The sequence below is a fragment of the Labrus bergylta genome, chromosome 6 (assembly GCF_963930695.1).
Source record: "Labrus bergylta chromosome 6, fLabBer1.1, whole genome shotgun sequence".
NCBI lineage: Eukaryota > Metazoa > Chordata > Actinopteri > Labriformes > Labridae > Labrus > Labrus bergylta.
The window spans coordinates 28,011,633-28,036,371 of NC_089200.1; the positions used below are offsets into that span (position 1 = coordinate 28,011,633).

The 24,739-nt window shown below is 40.2% G+C and overlaps 2 protein-coding genes across 3 annotated transcripts in view; both read left to right on the forward strand.

Moving 5' to 3' along the window:
* The first annotated feature begins 7,716 nt into the window (after positions 1 to 7,716).
* Positions 7,717 to 19,992, forward strand: sap130a (Sin3A-associated protein a). The gene is made up of 21 exons (XM_020632533.2): positions 7,717 to 7,873; positions 8,496 to 8,623; positions 8,711 to 8,976; positions 10,069 to 10,236; positions 10,326 to 10,449; positions 10,581 to 10,696; positions 10,792 to 10,916; positions 11,792 to 11,939; positions 12,274 to 12,364; positions 12,504 to 12,608; positions 12,708 to 12,849; positions 13,587 to 13,702; positions 14,226 to 14,486; positions 14,572 to 14,743; positions 15,499 to 15,597; positions 15,693 to 16,054; positions 16,277 to 16,516; positions 16,607 to 16,732; positions 16,846 to 16,949; positions 17,285 to 17,398; positions 18,555 to 19,992. The coding sequence occupies exons 2-21, from the start codon at positions 8,512 to 8,514 to the stop codon at positions 18,711 to 18,713; spliced, it is 3,150 nt and encodes a 1,049-aa protein (XP_020488189.2). The 5' UTR covers positions 7,717 to 7,873; positions 8,496 to 8,511; the 3' UTR covers positions 18,714 to 19,992.
* Positions 19,993 to 21,898: 1,906 nt separating this feature from the next.
* Positions 21,899 to 24,739, forward strand: part of LOC109982112 (unconventional myosin-VIIb) — a 29,532-nt gene continuing 26,691 nt past the window's right edge. For both annotated transcript variants that reach the window (XM_065956103.1, XM_020631196.3), the window contains exons 1-5: positions 21,899 to 21,945; positions 22,353 to 22,390; positions 22,519 to 22,620; positions 22,719 to 22,871; positions 24,372 to 24,556. In XM_065956103.1, coding sequence (XP_065812175.1) covers positions 22,373 to 22,390; positions 22,519 to 22,620; positions 22,719 to 22,871; positions 24,372 to 24,556 — 458 coding nt within the window. In that variant the 5' untranslated portion in view covers positions 21,899 to 21,945; positions 22,353 to 22,372. The remainder of the gene's footprint in view (positions 21,946 to 22,352; positions 22,391 to 22,518; positions 22,621 to 22,718; positions 22,872 to 24,371; positions 24,557 to 24,739) is intronic.

Below are 24,739 nucleotides of genomic sequence, written 5' to 3' on the forward strand. Positions count from 1 at the left end.
TGAGATTAATGAACACTTTTGTTGACGGTAATACATGGTTAGCAAATTGAAGAGTCATGTGGAATAATATGCATTCTTTACATTCTGTCCTTTTCTACTTTCCTTACGTTTATCTAGCCTCTTTTTGCACTTTTAAAGTCATGCACTGTTTGTCCCATAATGTGAGTAAATCAATTAGTCTGGCAGCAATAAAGGGGACAATTGGTTTCAAATCATCTGATCCTTTTGGAGGCCCTTGAGCACATTTTTTCACTGAAAGCCTGCGTGAAATGTTTGGAAAAATAACTGTGGAGCTCTGTGTTTTGCCTTAATTTCCATGGAGATTCCAAAACTTCCTGCCTTTAGCGCTCATGGAATGTGCCCCCACTCCACCCCCGAAACTTTTCCACATAAATCAGGGCACCGTCCTCAAAACGTTTGAGGCGGTTACAGAGATGGAGCAAACCTCTCAGATAGAAGGCTGTGTGTGCTTAAAGCGTTGACTCTCGTCGAGCAGGAGCACCACACCTGTTCTGCATCCCTGCTGCGCTCCTCCTCTGCATCCCTCGTGAGACCTGAGCTTTTGTTTGGTACTCCTTTACTAAGTCCCTTGTTCATTTGGGATTACAATGACTTAATAAGTACAAAAAGCAAGCATTTACTTTGAATCACAAATAGTTTTTGAAATAAAAAACCCTTGTGTTCTTCGACTGTTCACTAGAATGAAATACCTCTTTTGTCTTTGCACATTGTACAACTCAATTTGCTGTGTGTGTCTAAGAATAAAAAACAACATTCATCACATTCCTACATGCATTCTTCATCAGACACATGACCATGTAGCTATAAAAGAGGAAAGAAGTATTCACAAAAAAATGAATGCCTTCAGAGCAGTCTGGAGTGTTTTTTATTGGCCTTTTGGATATTACTGCACCTTACAAGAATATCATTGTATGAGAGGTTATTGCACCACGAGTAGTTTTGCATGTTATGTTATGCACTGTGACTGTTATTGTACATTAAATGAACAGAATAAAGTCACCAGTGTCGAGACATTACGTTTTCATTGAATGTTCAAACAAAAGAACAAGGAAACTCATCTTTCTGTTCTCTTGAGAGGAAAGTAGAATTCATGTAGAATTATTTGTTTTATATGAAAGAAAATGTTCTTCTATCTTGAACTTTTGTGTCTTTCCTAATCTGCCCAAGCAATGTTTTAATTGCTTTACACTTTGCATTGATAATGATACATGCCCAATGTCCACAAACGAGGTCTTCCCACTTTGCAGTGTTGTAACTTGTAGCTTCTGCTTACATTGTTGTTTGCCATATAAAGGCAAAATGGATGCAGTGGTCAGCATTGTCACATTATCAGAAGAAGATCCTTTATTTGAGCTCTGGTGTTGAAATATGAAGCCAATGCAGAGGTGAAAAGAACCTGCAGTTCCCCAAGTGTCCACTTGAGGCTGGCTGCAGAAGCCCCATAAGTCACATACACCACACTCATCCAAAAACTATCTGTTTTTATAGCAGAAATAAACATGTTTACAGCCTTGTTAAAACAAATATTTTGGTCTGAATAGCTCATGTTTTTATAGGGACTTGCTCTACTAGGGCAGAATTCTTTTTTATGACTGAACTGTTTTGATTTTTTGAAGGATGAGAGTTATTCATCATAAGTCAGGGGGGCTGTTTGTTTGGAGGATTAAGACCCGCCTCAGCCCCAGCTGTTTGCCAGCTGTTGAGTTGACCGGTAATTAGGTTGAGACAGCATTTTCAATATGGCCACCATTGACTGGCTTCAAAAGTCTCTTTCAGTAACTAATGTGTGAGACTTTGTCCATGGTTAGAAACCTGCAGGCAAGCAGGGGTATCTCTCTGGGGGGTTTTATTGCCCTCCTCATGTCTGCATGGTCGTACTGCTTTCAATTAAAGACCAGAGACATTTAAATCAGGTCAATTGGTCACTCTAAAATGCATGAAGTTGTGAATGTGAGCCTGTGTCTGTCCTGTGGTTGACTTGTCACCATCCATGATGGGGGCTGCATTCTTTTGCCATTGGATGGAAAAAAGGAGAGTCCTTCCTCGTCACAGTGAAGAATAATAAAGTATAAGTTGTAGCTAACCCTAAATGTAATGTCCTAACATGAGGAAGCTGTGTTGCAGGAGAAACTAAACTTGCTGGTGAGTGTATTGCATTCACTAGAGTTGTTGACTGCCTGCTAACCTGCACCCAGAGAGCTAGTATCTTCAAAGGAAAAGGAAGACTCACACTTTTTCACACGTTATTTTCTGCAGCAACAGATAACTCTATACAGCCACAAAAGTTCTAAAAATCTACTGTTCACCATTAGCAGCAAACACGCAAAGCTTGGTGGGCTTGTTAACAGAGTGGCAGATTGGAGTTGGTCAAGAGCCATACTTTGTATTGTGGTTTGGCTCATTATTAAATCCTTTTTTGTAGAATGTAATGGCCTGATATTAGCTGCTGAAACCACTTTAAAAAAAGGGAAAACATTGCTGTCAACAGCTATTGTACAGTATGTGACTTCATTAACAAAATCTGGAGATTTGAAAGACTTTATTAATTTGCAAGTTTCTATTATAGACTACTAAACCCTTAAAGACTGCAACCTAGACTGGATACTACACCAACAAATAATTTGAACAGTACTTGAATGACTAGAAAATGACTCACCTTAAAAATAAAAAGGTAAAATAATGTTTCCAGGACTTCATTTAGAACTTGGTGCCCATTTCTCCGTTGGAAAGGTCCCTTGTCCATGAGGAAAGTTTCTGTGGTGGAAATCTTCAAACTGTCTTCTAACCTCCATCCCCAGCTCCAGTCTTAACTTATTTCTTTGCACTTCGACTAAAACACTTTCAGTGTTCCTCATGTAGCAAGCAAAAGGCACCAGGTACATAAATCAATCAATCATTTTTTTTTGTACAGCACCAAATCATAACAAATGTTATCTCAAGACACTTTACAAAAAGAGCAGGTCAAGGCTGCATGTTATATTCTTTACAGAGACCCAACATGAATCCTCCATGAGCAACACTCTGCAACGAGATGATGCCATGACGGCTGGTTAAATCCCAGACTTGCCAGTGGTTACCAGTGAATCAATCGAGCCACCACATTCAGAAAGACTGATTCACTGGAGGAACAAACTGGATGCATGAGTCACACACGTGTGTCTGAAGCAACACAGAGGGACGTGCTGTGGAGGACGATCTCTGAGCTATATGAAGACAACCTTACACCTGAGTCAGAGATGAAGATCAGACACTGAGCGGCCAGGTGTGAGCTGTGAAGAGTCGCTTTCTTTAAGTCTACATTGTCAATGACTAATTAAGAATGTAGACAATTGTTTCAAGTGGCAAAGAGGTATGTGAAATGTCAGAGGACATAAGGACAAGAGACTAAAGAATTCAGACTGAGGATGAGCTGATAAAAATTATAAATCGGCGTAACTAGACGGCCACAGGCAGTTCGCGTTCCCTGAATATTCTCCCTCAGCTGACACATGTTAAAATGTTGGTGTCCCAGTTTAGTCTCAGTTTGCTCCTCTTACAGCCTCCTTTATCAACATCATAATGACAAGGCCTTTTACTTATATCTTGTAATTCCTCTGTTAAAATGAACTCCTGTTTAAAGAATGTCTGTCACGAGGGTTGGACAAGCTTTCAGTTATAAAGCAACAAACCAACAGGTGTATGTGAGTGAGTGAGCACAGCTGGGGAATTTACTGGGCATGTCTCAGCATGCAGGAATGTTTTATATAACCCTTTATGGCCCAGGTGTAGTAAATTATGTTCATCAGTAGGCGCTCAGGTGCTGACAGGACACTGACGTGAACATAGTCATGACAGATGAATGGCACAAAAAAACGGGGAGATGCTACCACGGGAATAATCTGTTCCGTAATGAAATCACACAGTTAATTTAACATTTATTTAATTGGAAAAGCCTCATTTAGATTAAGAATCTTGCTTACAATAGTGTCCCGGCTGAGACAGGCAGCAGCACATTTGAAAAAAGTTACAGACATAAAACACAAAGAAATTACAAAACAAAAGTCAAAACAAGTCCTGGCTCACAGCAGCAAGTCATAAGACAAAACCTTTACAACCTGATGCCTCTTCCTCCAACACCTTCAGTCTTATTTAAAAAAAAGAGAGCAGCTCCCCTAGAATAAAATCTTCCTGCAGGAGATTCCAAGCTGCAGAACTGGTGTATCTAAAAACTCCTTTCCCCAGTTGCAGTATACACTTGGGCTGTTGATAGTGAGAATAAAGTTTTGCGACTGGGTCACAGAGCGAAGAGTGTGGCTGTCAACATTTTACAAATGAATAAACTATTGCCTTATCAATAAGGATACAATGGCTACAACAGGACAAATGCCACACATTAGGATATGGATTTGATGATGGCAAAATTAATCCCAAAATGTTGCTGATTGCAAATTATTATATTATGACACGTAGTATATTTATTGAATCAGGAGTTGGGGTCCATACCAGGTAATGTCCTAATAGCCAGACTGTTTAGCATGACCATTGACCTCACACTGTAAACGTTTCTGTGTCATCGTCTATGTGAATTTGCCTCATTGCATCGTACTCCTTCTTGTAGGCTATTAGCTCAGCTTGTGGGTGAAGGTACATTCATTTCTCTATGCCTGTACATGTTGAATCTACATGTGACAATAAAGAAACTTTGAAACTTGAGCCTTGAAAAAACTGGACAAAGCCACCCTGACCCTGATTGGTTTGTGCACCCATTTAAGAAGTCTAACCAAAATGTAATATCTTTAAGTAATGTGAAAAATTGGAATGCAGAGGTAGAAAAAATATTCTTATATATATATATATATATATATATACTTAAAATAGGAGCCTTTTTTCTTGATGCATTTATGTAAACTATTTACAGACATTTATTTTTCATGTCTTCTTGTTAAAGTACTTTCCATACACTCTTTAAACTGAATGAATGAGTCTTTTGTTTTTCAAGCTAAAGGCAATACTTTTAACACTTTAATTAATTTGCTCTTGCACTTTACATTTTTCTCTGAGAATGAAATCGATTTCAGAACTGATTTAGTTTCAAACAAAATGCCCTCAGTTAACAGCTGAAGAGTTGAACACCCTCGGGGAGTTCACATCTCTTCAATCACTCAGTTGATCCCTGTATAAGGACAAGTGACAGAGATACTATATATGAGGAAATAACTGTGGCCTACAGATAGTCACAGATATGAGAAGTGAAAGCCATGCATTATCTTAATATAGCTTAAACGCAGCAAAACAGGGAATCCCTCAAGGGGAATCTAATAAAGTCAACCATTCATAAACACAGCCAGTGTTAAACCACTGACAACATGACCTTTCATTCTGTCTCATGTTGTTTCTTTAGATTTACACCAGTAGTCTGATGCAATTCCACTGATGCGTTCAATGACTTTGTAGTGCTCTGTGTAGTTTTAGTACATGAACCTGAAGCAAATTGCTAAATGTCAGAAATATTCAAATATTACTAATAACGTAAACACCGTCTCTGTCTTATTAAAGCATTTTTTTAAAGACCAGGGTTGGATTTTTTTACACTTTTACCTTTCCATTGCTCATCGAAACATCTTCAGTCCTTTCCATTTGGGTTGCAGGGTCTTACGTCTTCGGTAGAAAACGTGCATCCCATTCAATCTAAAACCTTTTATTTAATACCAAGTTCTTAACCATCTAATACAGTCTTTTTTTTTTAAATGTATGGGTTAATACTTTATACTTATATGTTATACTAGATATAAGAGATATTAAAAAAGATATTTGCACTCAATGTTAATCACGCACATATCTGCACAACTGTACAGTTCCTGCATGGCACCTTTTGTATTTTTCTGGCAGTATTTCATTCTATGTTAATTTGCTTTTTGCACCAATAAACCAAGTCAGATTCTTTGAATGTAGATTCTAACCCATTGTCCTCCAAGCAGGAGGCCGGCTTGCAACTCCTTTCCCACTTTTCATTTCCCACTCTCTCGCTCCCAGATCCTATATTTGAGACCTAAAATAGTGTGTACAAAGGATCATGACTTGCCAAAAGTTTGATATCAACACGATGATTGGCTATAATAGGCACATTGACAACAATCATGTGAGCAATATGGGGGGGAAAAGGGTGAAAGTTGGAGAAGTGGACAGATTCTTTGGTATATGTTCATAACTCTATACACAAACTGTCCTCAGAGGAAAATGTGGTCCCTGTAAAACTGTTTGAAGATGAAATGCTACACAAGAAGTTATGGTAGGGAGCCCGCAACAGTGAAACCGTAACTCTCCTGGTAGCTTTTTAGCTCCAAACAGAGTTACAGGGACTCATTTTTTCATTTGAATACATTTTGTGTATTTAGTTCAGAAAATATAGTATGGAATTGTTTCACTTCACCAACTTTCAAATTTCACTACCAAATCTACATAGTGCACCTTTAAGGGCCAGTGGATGACAGGGGCCCCTTAACAATACCAGAACATTATTTAATTGCCTTTCAATATTAAATATGTAATATTAATTTAATATACTCTTATTTTTTAATGTGGCCCCAAATCCCTGGAGGCACTCTGCCTGTGAGACAACAAACCCTGTAACCCTTGTGCCAGGATTAAGTGAAAATTGGGCCAGCATTTTCATAACCTAAATGGATCACTCATTCAATTATGTAGCTACACCAATGCTTTATAAAATGATTTATTTTAGAAATAGACTATGAACACATCTCTTCTATCAGCTCAGTATGTTGTCATCATCACACGTTGTCATCATCACACGTTCATTGGATCCGTATAGGTCTAACTCATGGAAGTCGTGCAGCAGAGAACTATTTCTACATTTCTGCAGGTTTCTACTGCTCTCTAGTGTCTGCACTTGGATCGTACACCAGGAGGGCTCACAGTTTGCTTCACTTTCATATCAGCCCGCTCCAAATAGCGGGAGACTCTCGAGGCTAGATATGGTTGTGTTACTGACGGAGATACCCGAAGCTTTACGAGACGGTTTCAATACAATATGCTTACAGGCAGCTGTTCACTGCTTTGAACTTAACAAAACTCTGACAACTATACAGGACCAAAAAAGAAATCACCTACATTTAACTATGTACATATAGCCTGATTAAAAACTTTGAAGTACTTGTAACATAGCCTAATTCTATACCAAACATCTCATCTTTTTTTAATTTTAAACTAAATTTACAGATAAGATTTTAGATTTCAAAAATATAAAATTGGTGAGAGATTAAAACCAACAAATTTAAAAACATATATACATACATATATAGTTTACTGTGCATTCATAAAGCCTAATTGTATACTAGGCTACGAATTATATTTTGATGAGGAGATGTTTTTAACTGGTGTGCATTTTGCTAATCTTTCAACAAAGAAAGCCAACAGGATTCTTACTTGTATTTGTGTATGTTTCACAACATTAAACTTAAAATGATTATAAAACATTTTCAACCACCACTTACTGTGAATATAGTAATTGAAGTAGGCTATTGCAAAATGATTGTCCTCATAGCAGAAAAGCTCCCGTTCCGTTTCGGCTGTTTCCGTCGATCACGTGACTCCAATAGTCTCTTGTGTTTCGGCTCGGCTCGTTCCTTCGGGATTCCTCCCCCATCCCCCTGTTGCCGGTTTAGGTTGGTCAAAACATTTCCCGCGTTCCAGTTGGTCAACGATCTGGTGGTCTCTTCCCTGATTGGCTGACAGAAACAGGGCGGTCCGGTTCGTACCGAGTGTTCTTCCGGCTTACATGTTGGAAAAAAAGAAAAGACGAATGGAAAAAATTGTAATCTACAAAGCGAATATTGGATTGTAACTCTGCAAAACGGTAACATCTGCACTTATCATGTTTATTTGTTCCGTACTGGGAAGTTTACACCGTTGTACTCTTCAGAAAGTCCAGGTTTTAGCATTGAAAGCAGGCGGTATCAGGGTTAGCCACTCCAACGTTAGCATTATGCTAGCTGAGATAGCTTGCTAACAAGGTAGCATTTTTAGTTTTGAGTCCCCCGGACAAAAAACGAGACACCACAGTAGAGATTTTCTGACTGAACTGGTTTCGCGTTTGGCTATTTTGATGATGGCAGTCGAAAAAACATTTAGTAACTGGACACTAAACTTGATATTTGATAAAAAATCCGATGCAGGTGTTGTCGAACAGTTCTGCCATATGTTGTTGTGCACATACATCGTCAAACAAAAATGTATTGTGTTGATTTTCGTGCTGTAATGCAGTTATACACCTCTGTTAAACCAGTTTTAGTAACACTAATATTATGGACTTGCTGGTAATGGTTAAATATACCGCAGTGTTTTGTTCGTCTGTTTGTGTCTCCGCGCCGACTGAACGCTTCTCATGACGTAACTGGTGATCACGTTCATGTTGTGAATCTCTAAATCACACATATCTTCAGTTTATAATTAATGTACAAATATCGACTACCTTTCAGCCCGGAAAAGGTTAAAATGAGCTCGCAACAATTCCCCCGACACGGGCTGCCTGCCTCCAGCGGGGGAGCTCCTCTGATCCCTACAGCTGCAAACCTAGTGTCTGTCAACCAGCCCTCAAATCCTGCAGGTAACTTAATGCCATTGAGATGAATCGAGCATACTGCATGTTGGGAAAGAAGACGCCAAGTAGTAATAAAGTGTTTTTGCATTGCAGGTGGAGATGCAGACAGCAGTAGGGATGCTGCTGATCATGGCCAGCAGGATCATCCACCTGCAGGGGGTGGGGGAGCCTTGGCATTCAGAGATGAGAAGCAGGAGACAATGGTGGTCCGACCTTACCCACAAGTCCAAACGCATGGCCAGCCACAAGCTGCTCCCCAGGCAATCCCTATCCAGCCAGGAACAACTGTGACTGTACCCGCCCCTCCAGTCCACCTCACACAGGGCCAGCCTGCAGTCCTCACAGAGGGACAGATGAAGGTGTGGATTATCTCTTTGTTCGAATTTCCAGAAGCTTTGGCTATAAATAAATCTAAAAAATGTAGTTTATTTGCCATTACTAGTGTGAGTGATGCACAGAGAGATGTTAATAGATTTGTAAATATACCATGCACTCTGCAGTGAGAGAAAAATGATCAGTTGCTCACTTAGGTTCAGTGATCGCTGGCTCATGGAAGATAACCTTTTGAAGTTTGAGAGCTCGGCTGTTGTCAAATGTTGGGTTTAAACTATAACAATAGCTGTTTTTTTCTGCCTACTCTTGTGCCCTACAGACAAAGACAGACAGGTTTTTATATTAATGTGTGTTCAGTATCATCAGGTTTAGTCTGCTTGGCCTTGTTTGTTGTCAGCTGGTACAGTAGTATAAAACTATAAAAGTTATGTGTTGGTAACCTAAATTAGTTGGGATTAATCCAGTATTTTAAAGATTTATGCTACCTTGTTAAAAAAAGCAACCAAAGGACACTCCCATTCCAGTTGTCTGTCTCATGAATCTATAGCTCGCACACTATTATAATAACTTTATTTATGTTGTTTTGATATTTTACAACATTTTTGAGTGTCGTTTCTTTCAGTGGGCATACACTTATACAAATATATAAGAATTTGTTCTCGTAACGTCCTATAATACATCTTCTGTAGGATCGCTTTTCCCTATGAAAACCAAGATATTTGTATTAAACTTATAGGGATGAAGTCTTACTATGCAGATCATTCAATTAAACTAGGATGATATGATTTTAGGTAGGTTATTGTTGTGTTAAGGGCCTTAGTTTAACTATTTATGCTTGCAAAATTAAGGTGAATATTGCTGTCTCCATTTGTGTTGGATAAACTATTTACTCAATAAGTAAACAATTGAAAACAATTTGTTCCCAAGATGACTTTGATAGCTGATTCTTTGTCTTCTGCTTCACCTTAAATTGACTGCATGTGAAAACTTTAAATACAAAAATACAACACTGCAACACCTTTTTTCCTATTGACATTTATTGGTTAACTAGTCTTTTTATTTATCTTAACATCTTTCAGGACTTTAAATAAGTAATGGGACATTTTTTTCTTTGTTAGGCTGTTCTCAAGTCCCCTATGCCAAGTCGTCTTATTGCCCCCGCACCAGCCTCCAACCAGGCTCATATTCCCATACCTCCCAAGGTGCCTAGTCACATTACTGTCACCATTGAGAGCAGTGTTGCTCCAACCCCGTCTATTCCTGTGGCAACCATCAGTGGTCAGCAGGTAAGTGCAATGTCACAGTAACTGTCAATGTACATTTTTAAAAACTTTTTTCTGCTGATTACTGCAGACCTGCTTTCATTGTGTTTCAGGGTCACTCCAGCAACTTACATCACCTGATGCAGGCTAATATTCAGCTCATTAGGAGTAGTGCCCCGCTGCAGATTGGTACCCCTGCTGTCCCTCCACACACCTTCACATCACATTTACCCCGAGGTGTGCATGATTTAACAACAGCGATATGACCGACTGAGGCTATATGTTTGCTTGTCCTTGAAACAGTTGTACTTATACAACATGTTTGCTGATGTGCTTTCCTCATAGCTGTATTTGTCTTTTCTTTATAGGGGCCGCCGCCGCCGCCGTTATGTCCAGTTCAAAAACTGTGTTACGACCAGCAACAGGAGCAAGTGCTGGCCCGGGCCAGCCCACAGTGCAGCACATCATCCACCAGACTATACAGGTGCTCTCATATGCTTCAATCTATAGAAGTGTAGATATTTGTTACGCATCTTAAAAACATTGTTTGTAACAGTGTTGTACCATTTTTGTCCACAGTCCCGCCCTGCTGTAACAACATCTACAGCTGTTCTTCCAACTGTGGTGGCCCCGATTTCAGCAACGAGGACTCAGTCTCCAGTCATCAGTCCTTCAGTCACACACTCTGCAGAGGTGGCACATGGGTACGTAACAGTTTAAGAACTACACCAAGCAGAGATGCTGCATTTAAAAGGTTGATCCCCGTTTAAATTGATGAGGAGGAGTTTTACATCAAATTAAACAACGTTTGTGGTCATTAGTTCTACCAATATCTGTGAGACAGCCTTAAGGTATGTCAGGGATATATGTATCACAAGGAAATGTCAAATAGTTTCATATTTATTCTCACCATGGGCTGGACTGTTGAAGTGTTTCTTGACACAGAAGAATAAAAAAATAGAATTAAAAAAGCACCTGCCCTCAAAGGTACATACAGTAACCTGTGAAAAGGAAATCCCAGCTGCTCTTTGTGCAGTTATTTGTCGAAGCAATGTTAGAAGGAGGAATCTTCAGGGCAAGGATTTAGCTCAGCCAGTAGAGGAGGCTCTCCATGTACAGAAGCTTTAGTCCTCAACGCATTGGCCATGGTTTCCACTCTGGCCTCGGCACTTTGGTGCATGTCTAACCTACGCTCTCTCCTGAGCTCTCATTGAAAAAATAAAGCAAATAAATATTAAAGAAAGAATTCAGTATCCAAACACTTCTGAGATACCCAACCTTTGTGACCCTTTGAAATTTATCAGCTCCTGTCTACACCTTTATGTCAGAGGTTTTAGCGAAAGGCTGGACACTTGCACATAAGGATTACTCTTCTGTCTCAGATTTTTCACAATGGAAATTTCTTGATGATAATTTGTCTAGTTTATAGCAAAAATTGAATTAAAAAGAAGTAATTGAAAAATCAAATTGAACATGAAGATGTTGTAGCACTGATGATTTCTTTTGCACCTTTATCCGATTTTGAACCGCATGTTTTCTGACACACTAAAGGAGCAGTCATTTTTTTTTTCTTTTTCAGGCGTCCAGGTCTTACCATTCACCCCCCTCCGGCCACAGTCAGTATTCAGAGGTCACAGACGTCCCGGGACACCGCAACACGAATCACGCTACCGTCTCACCCTGCAATTGGAGTTCAAAAACCTCAGCCACCACACACCATGACACAAGTAAGTGCTACTGCCTACAAATAATACATTAAGAAAATATATATATATATATATATATATATATATATATATTTTTTTTTTACAATTTCCCGATCTGATGACATGATCGAATCTGTGACTTAAATTTGTTATTGATTAAACATAATGCCTTCTCAATTAAATGTACTGTAACAGATGTGTATAGGACATAAAAACAAAATTTGTTATTTTGGCCGGTAAAAAAATATGTTTGGCTGGTGAATTTTTTCATCTACCTGCCACCTTGGCCGGTGAGTCAAAAAGTTAATTTCGGAGCCTGGACTGAAATATTTTTTATATGTACTGTTCTCCACAGAAGCCAATCTTTAGTCCTGTGACACCTGTAGCTGCAGCGACTGTGGCACCAATTGTTGCCACCAACACTGTGCCATCAACAACCACAATAGGTATTTACGTTCTATCTATCCATGTTGACATGCTAGTCATAAATCTGTGTTATCTTTGACTCTTATTGCAAAAATTAAAGTAATAATCAGGCAGTTAATTGAACTGAAGTGTTGATAAACCTGTCTTCTTCATGTTTAGGCACAGTGCCACACTCCCAAATGAACAACAGCACTATTGTCACCATGACGATGGCTTCCCACCCCTCTCACTCTACAGCAGTAACAACCTCCGCCATCCCTGTTGGTGAGTTCAGAAGCAGGAGTTGTTACCTTAATCGACACAAGTCCCCACAGGGATTTCTCTTGCATCTTTGTCTTAACTCCTTCTTAATGTGGCTCACAGCTAAAGTGGTCCCTCAGCCCATCGCCCACTCTTCATCCCGAGTGCAGCCTGACTATGCTGGAGAGAGAGCCAACCTCATCCCCATCCCAGGCCATCGCTCGTCTCCTAACCCCGTCACCATGGAGGCAAGAACTGACAACAGGTGAGCACACAATGCTGTTGGAATGTGTTTGAATAAGTCGCAGCTTTTACAGGAAGCCTTATTTTCTGATCAAATATATTTAAAAAACTGAACGGAATAAAATCGCCCCATATAGTACACCCTAACTTAGATATTAAGTCCAAAACGTGTTGAACTTCAGAGGGTTAGTTTAAACCTAAAGGCAACAAAAAGCCCCCCAAAAAAGTAGGGGGAAAAAAATAAATGTTCCATATCAGCAGTTTAACCAGATCATTTCCTTCTTTAATGCCCTCAATTTTGACATTTATGAAAGGGGACTATTTCATGTTTTGTTGCTTAATTAAGAGTAACAACAACTATTAGGCTGAACAGAATATTGATTATAGTATGTAGTATAGACAGTGCTGAAAGGTTGTCCTTGAAAAGGATGAGCTCATTGAGTATTTATCACTTTTGCAAACAGCTGTTCTTAATAAACACATCCACGCAGGCACAGTTCAAAGCAAGTCATAGCCCAAGTTAACATCTGAGCCAGCTTTTAATTATGGAAGCTTTGTTTTATAATCCACAAAAGATGGAAATGTAGATTATGAACATGAACGATTATTAATTCCATATCTTGTTATTATTTGGAAATTATTTTGTATCTACATTGATGCTGATTTAAAAAAAAAAACATCATGAACACAGTTAAACACAAGGTGAAACATTCAGATTTTTAAGTGATGGATTAATTTTTAAAATGTTTTCTTTTGCAGGCCTTCTGTGCCGGTGCAGTTTCAATATTTCCTGCCGGCGTACTCCTCTTCATATCCTCTGACACACACTTACACCCCCATCAGCAGCTCTGTGTCCACCATCCGCCAGTATCCTGGTAAGCATTGTTTTCTTCCGCTTGTCACAGTTAACTTTATAATTTATCCTTTATTAATCCTGAAAGGGAAAATTTGGTTTAACACTCTGTTTAATGAACATGAACACACACATGCAGAAACAGGATCCTATGGACATGCATTAAAGGAGAGATGTCAGAGTGAGGGGGCTGCCCACAGTGAGCGCTCCAGAGCAGTTTTGGGGTTCAGTGCCTTGCTCAAGGGCACCTCGGTAGTGCTCAGGAAGTGGACTGGCACCTCCCGAGCTACCAGGCCAATTTCCGGACTTAGTCTGTGTTGGGACTTGAGACGGCGACCCTCCGGTTCCTGACCCAAGTCCCTATAGACTGAGCTACTGCCGCCCCCACTTTTGCACTTACTGCTGTAGTTGCCGTATGAAAGCACCATATTGTACTGTTTTTATTTTGAATAAAATAGTTTGAAGTTTGAACTAAAATGTGAATTGTGACAGCAGTGAGTTCAAAATGAATCTTAATACTTGACTTAATTTTTCCTTTCAATAAGTTACTCCTCAAGCTCCCAGTTCAGCCCTGCCAACACAAGCTGGAGTCGGCGTGGCAACCACCGTCCATCTAAACCACATGCAGCTGATGGCACAAATCAGCACCCAAGGGATCCAGCCTGCACCAATCGCTGCACAGGGGATTCAGCCTGCACCAATTGGAGTGCAGGGCCTTCACACATCTGCACCGATCACAACGCAAGGATTACAGCAGACACCGCTAGTCACTCAGCAGCAGCAGCAACAGGCTGAAGCCAAACCAGGTAATGACTGAACCTACATGCTTAGTAAAATGACACTGTGTTTCATTGTTGAGGGCTGTCTGTAATGCATATGTTCTTTATCCAGGGGTTGTTTTGGCTGATGGCTTTGTAGCGAGCCCCATCAGCACCACATTCGCCACCACCCAACCGGTAGCCAACATGGTGCAGGCACACACCCAGGGAGGAGTAGGAGGAGCCCCCACCCTCGTCTCATCCCCGAGACCCAGCATCCTCCGCAAGAAGCCAGCTAATGAAAGGTGAGTGTACGACATTATATTAGACAGTGGGAGTGGGCAAAGTGTACCACTATTTTCAAATTCATCTCCTAGTTCCTATATTTCTTAGTAAGATGAGCTTTTAAGTTTGATTTAGCAAACTCTGGTCAATCGGTCTCGACTTGATGCATACAACAAGAGTCAAATATGCATCGTTTTATCTGCTCCCTTTAAACAATCGAGTTAATCTACATAGACAAATTACAGCAAAAGAATCAAATGCAAAATCATTCAATAATAAAACAAATAATAATTAAAACTGAAAAGAGTAACGATAGAAATAAGACATCAAGTAACACAGTTATAACATATAAAGATTCAAGTAATATAAATCAGTATGATCAAAATAAGCCTTAAGAGAAGATTTTAGAACAGCACTGATTATTTTAATGTATGTTTCTGACGTCTCTGAAGACTTTATGCCATAAAAGCAGAAGCTTTGCCCTGTAGAGGAAGGCAATGGGGGGGACAGTCATGAAGATAAACAAGAGATCATTATACTGCAGGATACATCTCAGTTAGTTTAGAAGTTATCATTCAATAGTACCACCTAAGAAGATTTTTGTGTTAACTCTGTTTTAGGTTTTACAGTTTTTTGTCAACAGGTTGGCACACAGTTGAGTTGAAGATGTCAATCACATTGTCAGCTTATACCATGTTGACAGTCAATAAATTAAAGTGGACATAAACTTGTGTAAACTTTCACTGAGCTAACCCTGCCTGTGTTTGTGTTTCAGTTGTGTTCGTAAAAACCTGATCCCCGCCCAGCCCAGTGAAGCAGCTGGAGGCAGAATGGAGAGTGGTGTGAGAGGAGCAGGATCTCCCCGACCTGCAGGGTGAGCCACTGTCACAATGATCGCATCACTTAAAAATCCCATCCGTTCTTTGTCATACATGATATTTAAGCTGACCCTCCTGATTCCTCTCTCAGTGTGAAACCTAAAGCTGAGATGCACATGGCGGTGGCCCCTCCTGTCATGGCTGCAGTGGAAGCGCTGCCCTCTCAGGGAGGAGAGCAGCAGTCTATGTCCTCAAACCCTCAGCATCTTGCCCAAGCCATCCCCACCATGCTTGCCACAGCAGGGCCCATATCCTCCTCCCAGCCCTCCGCTGTCCTCTCAGCCCTGCCGGCCTCCATGGCTGTTACTCCTCCTGTTCCCGCATCGATGGCCAACACTGTGGCGTCCCCCACTCAGCCTGCAGCCAGCAGCACTGCAGCCTGTGCTGCCAGCTCCACCTGCCCAGATCTGAAAATTAAGCAGGAAGTAGAGAGCATGGACACGTCTCAACAAGGTGAGGAGCACAAATGTATACACAGCATTTGCAAATCTGCTGATCTCTTGGATGTCTGTATGGCTCTGAGATCTATTTGTGGATCTATTTACACATTTATAAACAGTTTTACACCAACAATGTCTCCATACACGGCAGTCTTTAGTGAAATTGATATTAGAATTAATTTAAGGAAAGTCAAATTCCCACATAACTGAACAACATGTTTATATTTTCCTTCAGATCCAAATGCAAACTTGTCATCAGCCCCCGTCCTCAACACCCCGGGCTCCACTCTGAACACTCCAGGAGAACTGATCCCAGGGGCCTCACCGAGGAAGAAGCCCCGCAAGCAGCAGCACGTTATATCTACAGAGGAGAGTGAGATGGTCGAGACAAACAGCACAGATGAAGAGAAGGCTCCGGGTAGGCCCATCACTGGCAGGGCTGAGAGACGAGAATCTCCACCCAGGGAATATGTCGGTATGTAACATAGTTCTGTATATTTTTTGCCGCTGCTAATGATAAATGTTGATAAGGTGCTGAATTAAAATAAAAAAACATTTCTTCCAGATGAGGAAGGAGTGCGTTATGTACCAGTCCGACCTCGACCACCCGTCACTCTTCTGCGGCACTACAGGAACCCCTGGAAAGCCGCCTACCACCACTTCCAGAGATACAGCGACATCCGGGTCAAAGGTAAGTGGCCTCCTGCCCACATGCAATAAAAAAACAGTGGATTTATGTACCCTGAGAGACTTTATGATGCAAACGTTTTCCTTATAACAACAAATCTTTGCTTCTCTCTGCAGAGGAGAAGAAGGGCAGCTTGCAGGACATGGCCAATCAGAGAGGAGTGGCCTGCAGAGCACAGGGCTGGAAAATTCACCTGTGTGCTGCTCAGCTCAGGCAGCTGGTGAGTGCTGACCACAGACCGTGTAGTGCTGTTCACTTGAAAAACTTCTCAAATGTGCAATGCCTACATAAAGGCTGAGTTTACTTTGTGGCTGAAAGAGCGAGTAGTTTCATTCTTGCTCCATTACAGACTCCTCACACACGGGTTGAAATAATAATATCACAGCAATGTGACCCCATTAATGTACAATGACAAGGTGGTAGGTGAATACTTTTGTAACTCAGTGACCCTTATTATTCATTCAATCTTCTTATGAGGTCAATATTTCTGCGCCACCTTTCTCTTTTGTTGTCTCTTTTTCTTCTAACACATTGTGTCCATCACTTGATCTGCAGTCGAGTTTGGAGCATGACGTGTACAGCCGCCTCTCCACCCTTCAAGAGGGCCTGATTCCAAAGAAGAGAGCAGGAGCCGACGATGACCTCCACCGGATCAACGAGCTTATACAGGTGAGGGTGTTACTACAGGAAGAGACCTTTTAGAGAATGAATGTCTCTGTTTAGTTATTTGTAATCTTTGCATCTCAAACATGTCTGTGAATAATACATACATTACACGTTGAGTTATAGAAGGTACTTTTTGATATACTATGTGGACTATATGAATGATGTCATGTTGTTTGATGCACGCTGTAGTTCTCGTTTGAGGCTATGACCCGGAATATTCTATATTGTGATGATTGGTTATGTGACCATGTGATTATGCTGGGCCAACCTGAGGAAGCTACAGGCGAGACTCATTGGTCGCTCACAATAAAGTGACAGTAAAGTGATTTTCATCGTGCCACGGGTTGTTGATTTATGTTCTTGCAACCGACCGGCGCCTGAAATGTAGGTTGGATGTGCACTTGTTACCCTGTTGGTCATTTATATTGTACTTAAAGTTGTATTGATTAATTGATCACCTCGTTTTAAACTATTGGATTATTTAAAAGCTGTTTTGATCATTAATTAATATGTTTGAATACTGTTGATTATTTTAATATTTCTGCTACAATGTTGTGCATTGAGAGGTTAAATGTAAACATTTGTCCACTTGCCCATGACTGTTTTTTTTTTCTTACTCTCAATCTTTTACATGCAAACAATTCAGGCTACAGTTTAACAGCTACCGTGTGTCAACCCCTTCAGACGATGAGAGTACTTCCTGTAATATTCTCAGTTTAAGAGGAGGAGTAGATTTCCCCCTCAGCCAAAGCTTGAAGCTTGTGATTGAACTCTGGTGATTAAGACAAATAGAATTTGGTTGTGAGTGTTATTGTTATCAGTTTGTCATGTTCATTTGTGTGGTCTGGTAAGTCTTATGTAGGTTAGATTCTGTTCAAGTTCCTTTCCCTTTGACAACTTTAAGGAAATGCTGTTTGGACATTTTCTCTACTTATTTGCATCCAGGTGTAAAAATGTTAAATGAGCACAGGCAGGTGAAAATGTCACACAGACCTCGGCAAAGTGTGATATCACTTTAACTATGCTAATAGGTGGGCACTTGTGGACACATCTAGACTAAATAGAGTAAAAAACCTGCTGTTCCTGGTCAAATCATTGTTTTTAATGACATGTTTGCTTTCAACATCTGAAGGTGTTTTTTTTTTCTGTTCGTCCTCAGGGTAACATGCAGCGCTGTAAGCTCGTGATGGACCAGGTGACCGAGGCCAGAGACACCATGATGAAAGTGCTCGACCACAAAGAGAAAGTGCTGAAGCTGCTGAACAAGAACGGTGCCGTCAAGAAGTCCTCTAAACTGAAGCGTAAAGAACGAGCATGAGTTTCTTCCTCTGGACAAACCCCGCCGCCGTCCCCTCTCTGAAGGGGTGAAGGAGCTGCTCAGAATTTTGGTGCTATGATTTGCTGTAAACAATCACACGCACCCTCCCTATCTGCCCAAGAGCCCGACGGAGAGAAGTGACCGGGAGGGGCCTCGAGAAGCAGAAAAACTCATCAGGAATAGGCTCTCATTAAAGATCCAATACACATTTTGAGTGTGGAGCATCCTAGGTTTCATTAGAGTGGCAAACTGGATGGCCCTGTTACTGTTAACCCCTTTTTTTTTTTTTTGGAAGAGAATATTTTTACTAACTTAATATCTGCCTCTTCTTTTAAGAAAACATTTGAACCGGCCCCATTGTGAATCTTAGACTTTTGGCACTACATGCAGGTGCAGTAAATTCCTGTAAGTGATGGAAGGATTTCAGTAAAATTTCAAACGACTGGAGAGTCTTTGAACAAGGCGGAGTCAATTAGAAGCAGTTCTTTAGTATGCTGTGTGTATACAGACTAATCTCAATCGTGCTCTTTTCATTAATCTGTGCCTTCATTTTGTCGGTGTACATGAAGCGGACAGGGCAGACGTGTGAACGCTGTTCCACATGCTGATAAATCTTAAAATATCATTCAAAGGAAAGTTTCAGGTCAAAGTTACAGCTTCCCCTTTTTGTCACATCTCTGCACCTGGATTTTTTTTTTCAGTTTACATTTGTTTGACGAGTATGGGTAAAACAAATACCTCTATCAGCCACACGTTTATGAGACATGTTAGAGATAATGCATTATTGAGGGGTTAAGAAATATATAAAGACCTTAAATGTGGCAAATTGAATTTATTTAGTATGCAAAAAATGCTCTTAAAGGATAAATGTTGAAGTGAGAAGATACTGCATAATGCCAAGATAAGTATACATTGAAACCTGCTGTGAATCATCTACTTAATCCAGAGTAAATGGAGGTCATGGTGGACATATTTTCATTTGGTTTCAGAGAGTAGAGTGTTGAAGACAGAGAGCGAGACACTTTGTGTGATCCTACCGATGGATTGAATTCATGTAAATCACTGTAAATGTGCTTTTGTTTTTTTTGTTTTTTTCCATTGACCCGGTTTCTTTTCAAGTTTTGTACTCGATGAAACGTTTTTGTGCAGTGTGATGTGAGCTGCTTCACTTTGCAGAGTGTAACGATAATGACATTATGAGATGAAGTGAGCCTGAAGACATCCAGCTGTTGTACATTGTTTTTGTCTGTGTAATTATAGTAAAGATACTTAAACAATACCAGGTACACTGTAATGTTTGTATCATGCTCTGTTCATTTCTTTATTTGATCACTTAGTCTTTACTCAATTTCCATTCTAATATTTGCTTCTTGTATTGCTTGATTTACATGGTCAAAGTTTCTGTTTTCAAGTGAAGCCTGAGACAGGTTTCTCAAAGTATTATATTGCAATTTTAAAACGTTCTAAAACCTCAAAAGCCCTTTAAACCCCAAAATGAAGCTCAGCGTAAGTTGAAACAGGAAGAATGTTTCATACTGATTCATGCCTTCATTAGTCATCGTTCATTTAGGTCACTTCCTCTCCCACTGTCTTCCTGCTCAGGTGATCAGCTGATAAGGGGCGTTTACTCTTAAACCGGATTCTGCAACCGCCTCTATGGACCAGTCATCCTGCTGCTTTCAAACCTGTCCTCTCTTTCGCTGTCAGCTTGTCGCTTCAGTTTGGTCGCTGCAACCCTTCCTCCTCCTCCAGCCCCAGTCCCCTCAATTCTTTGGTCAATTCCAGGGTCCAGGTCCAGATCCTCCTAAGTCAACTACTCATCACATCCTGCAAACTTCCATCAGATCTTCCGACTACATGAAGGGGAAAATGAACAATTTTGTATTTTTTTCCAAACTTGTAAATGAAATAATTACTCTCATAATTTTGTCTCTCCTGATTGACATGTGTACAGGTAGGCCTACTGCCCATGTTAAAAAGATGTGATTAACTTTGAAGAAGCTAGACATTTCTGCACGTTATTATATAGCCTATCATCACATCCAATAGTAGGACTCTATATGATGACCTCTTAAATTATACCTATAAACATGTTAAGTGCCCAGATATAGACCTACATTACTGTATATTAATTGGATATTGTGTTCAGGGTTTATATGATCTGTTTTTTTTTAACATCTTTGAAAGTCGTTGTATATTTTTGGTTCAGTCTGATCGGTCAACAGTGTCACAGGCCATTCGCCTAGTCAGACCCGGTTCTAGAGCAAAATGACTTAGGGTTCATCGAAAGGGGGTGTAGCTACAGTGACCGACAACAGCAATGAGAAGTAGCGTAGGTGCTGCTGTGGGTCCGGGTCCCAGCGTCTCACATGTGGTCCCTGGTGAACAGACAAGTCATCATGACTATTAGATCGTGGATGTAATAAACACGACATGAGTCACTGTTGTCATTTGAAAGCCTTGATTACTTCTTGTAAAATAATTTAATTGAGGGTGCAATATTTAAAATCAGGGTACAATGCTACCTTTTGCACCCTTGTTGAAGCGGTCCTGCGCCTGGTGTTGATGGAATGAGCTGTTGTATCAGTAAGATCTCTTTATCACGTCTCCAAAGTGAGTACAGTTTTTCCTCTTTCCTATCTCCTGTTTACAACATAATGAGCTCTGAGGTACAGATAAGTTCACCTGTGACACCTGCTTATGGCTCAGGATAACTGGCATTTAGATGGTCCACAGTTTTACCATGGATTATCATAATTCAATATTTCAAAGTAGAAAATACGAAGAAAAAAAAATGCATTTTTAAAGAAGGACTAATTTCTGTTAGCAATGACAAGAAAATGAATACACGTTTATTTCCCTGAAGTTGTTTCTACATTTCTGAAAGGCTCAATTGTTTATGTGTTTTAATTCTAAGATATTTCGTGTTTACATATCAGTCTGTTGGAGTAGTAATGATGTATATTGTCAGCATGACAGCATGTGTTTTATCATTTTAAATTACTATTAACCATTCAACAGGACACAGTTACTTAACTCTGGTTAAAACATCTAAATCTAATGCTCTGTGATGATATTATGTATTCAGGCCTCGTGTTCAGCAGTAAGTGGCTCTACCTTTGCAGGTGCAAAGTCAAAGGGTCATAAAGACGTGTTTGCTTGGAAACCTCCCTTCCTCCTTCACTGTCAGTCAAGACAAAGTTCCCTCAGCAGCAGGAACAAGAGAAACAAGGTGAGATTAAAGCTTTACTCACATCTAACACTCTACCTCTTTGATTGTGAAGAGTTAATTTGAATATTCTGGTGTCATTTTTTTGTGATGCTTGAGATAAGATCATTACTGTCTTGAGTCATTGACCTGCTGAATGGCAGTCAGTAACATTCAATTAACAAAAAAACGTGTTCATTCATTAGAATAACCTTACAAACTGTGTCAACGATTTATGTAACATTAAAATATTTTCTTTTTGCTAATAACTACAACCTGTTGCTGTAAATATCAAGTTGAGACATTATCTAAAGTCTGCTCATGTATTTTGTAACCTAACTAACAGTTGTTTCAGCTTGTTTGCAGGTTTAAGTTTATATTTCCTTTAATAGGAAGGATTTTGAATGAAGGTTTGTTGGTTTTCCCTTTAGACTTAATCCCTGTTTCTGCAATGCTGCATTTGAGTAAGGTGAGGAAACCTATGTCTAATATATACGCAGAATTCTCAAAGTTCATCATTTTGAAATACACCCCCCCCCATAAGTACAGGGCAGTTTAGTAAGAGAGTTTGTATTATGTCTGTTTTTCAACGACTAGGGTGATTTTGTATGGACGGACTCTGGTGCTGGGGTGCCGATCGGGGCGGAGGTGAAGGTGACTGACACTGGACAGCTCCAGCTGGTCGATGATGAAGGAAAGGTACAAAAAAACCACAACCCCCCTTTTGTTTCTATCAGATATAGTCAAAGTTGTCTTACGTAAAATATAATGCCAACTCTTTGGTAACAAACATACAGACGCACAAAATCAACAAGAAGACGGAGGGCACCATCCGGCCCATGCACCCCACCTCTGTGAAGGGTGTGGACGACATGATAAGGCTGGGAGATCTGAACGAGGCCGGGCTCCTCAGGAACCTCCTGGTGCGACACAAAGAAGGCATCATCTATGTAGGTTTCTTTTCTCTGGATTTCTCTCTGAAACGCCTAGTTTTTATGGTGTCCATAACCTGCTGTGGAAATGTTTACTCGTCTGTGTCTTTCCCCCGCTGTGAACGACTTTATATCTCAGACTTTGCCCTGTAGTTTATCACTGTGCTGTTTGTCTCCATAGAGACCAATGAGCCTCTGTTTAGTGAGAGCGTCCCAGTGTTTCTGTGTCACTGCAGCAGAGCTCAACAGTGTTTACTGTTTTAAATCAGGACTGTTTATTTCTTAAATCATGCTCACGCTAAATCATCGGAGCAAATGTCCTAATGCTAATATTCCATTGTCTTTGTCTTTCATGGTTATAATTCATCCATGACTTTTTTCTAATCCAATGGCTCATATTAAGATCATACATCAGCCGTAACGTTATGATCTGCTATGCAATCCAATACCACTATTTCAATTCTACTTGTACAAATCTTCAGCATTTTTTTTACTTTGTCAGAAAGGTAAGAGGGCCCTGAAGTCCCAAAAATTGAAAACTTTTAGATTGTGTTTTTACTTTCTTGTTTGTTTTTTTACCTTTTGGGACTTCAGGGCAGGGGCGTGGCCAAACTTTTTTGACTTGGCTGGCCAAACTGTGGCACTGACTTATGCAAGGGTGGCCTGAAATGTGATGTGTACACAAACACACACAAACAAATATAAATGATTTACCCTTACTTTCTAACCTCATCAATTATAACTTCTTCAATTAATGTTTTAATGACACACAAAGAAGATTTACGTCAAAGTCAGAATATAAATTATTTAAGAATTTGCAGGCAAACTCGTGCACAGACTAACTTACAAAAATAAATTAATTGGCAACGTTTTGGTCCCAACACCTTGGCAGTTTGTTCAATGCATGTAAGACGGAGTGCATTACTTTCCTATATACCTGTCTTATGAAATAGACATCGATATGTAAAGAAAATACTAACAGTCTTTCCAAAAAAATACAAAATAGTGGGTTTTAGTCCCGCCTCTGACAGGCCAAATAGCCAATCACAGTTTATGATATTTGGGGGGCCCATCTGGACACGCCCCTGCTTCAGAGGCTCCGTAGAAAGGTGATCATTCTACTTTCTGTTTATTATTGTAGTCGTAGAAGGTGTTGGTGGTGTTCTGGTGGAGTTCATTTAATTGAAAAAAATATATGAAATAAAAATAAAAAAACCTTCCTCCTATTTTTATTTTTTCACTTAATTCCCACAAGTGAACCATAGATGTATTATCTTTCTGATCATCTCAACAACATCTGAACTCAAAGTTGCTGTTGTCTTGAAGGGTAAGTTTGCATGCGGTAATAATAATGTTATGGCTCATCAGAGTATATTTCCTCCATTGTATCCATGAGCCATCCTGAGGTCATCGAGGACACTGGTCTGATGTTGTGTTACCCCATAGTTTCTTGTTTATACACACATCTGTTGACTGTGCTGCTGTGTGAGAAAGTAAACATGGCTCTCTGTATTTCAGACGTACACAGGCTCCATTCTGGTGGCCGTCAACCCTTACCAGCTGCTGCCCATCTACACCACCGAGCAAGTGCACATGTATACAGATCGGCGGCTGGGTGAACTGCCGCCGCACGTCTTTGCCATCGCAGACAGCTGCTTCTTCAACATGCGCCGCAACAAGAAGAACCAGTGCTGTATCATCAGGTCTGTTTATGCTCCATTTACAAAAGACTGAGGCTCATTAGATTTACTTTTAGACGGACAAACACTTGACTTGTTGATTGATTTTCAGGGATTTCTTATTTGTAGAATTGTAAACGAAAATGGACCAAAAGAGCACTCTGACCGCGCAAATCTCCAACAATTTATTGATTTCATGTTTATATG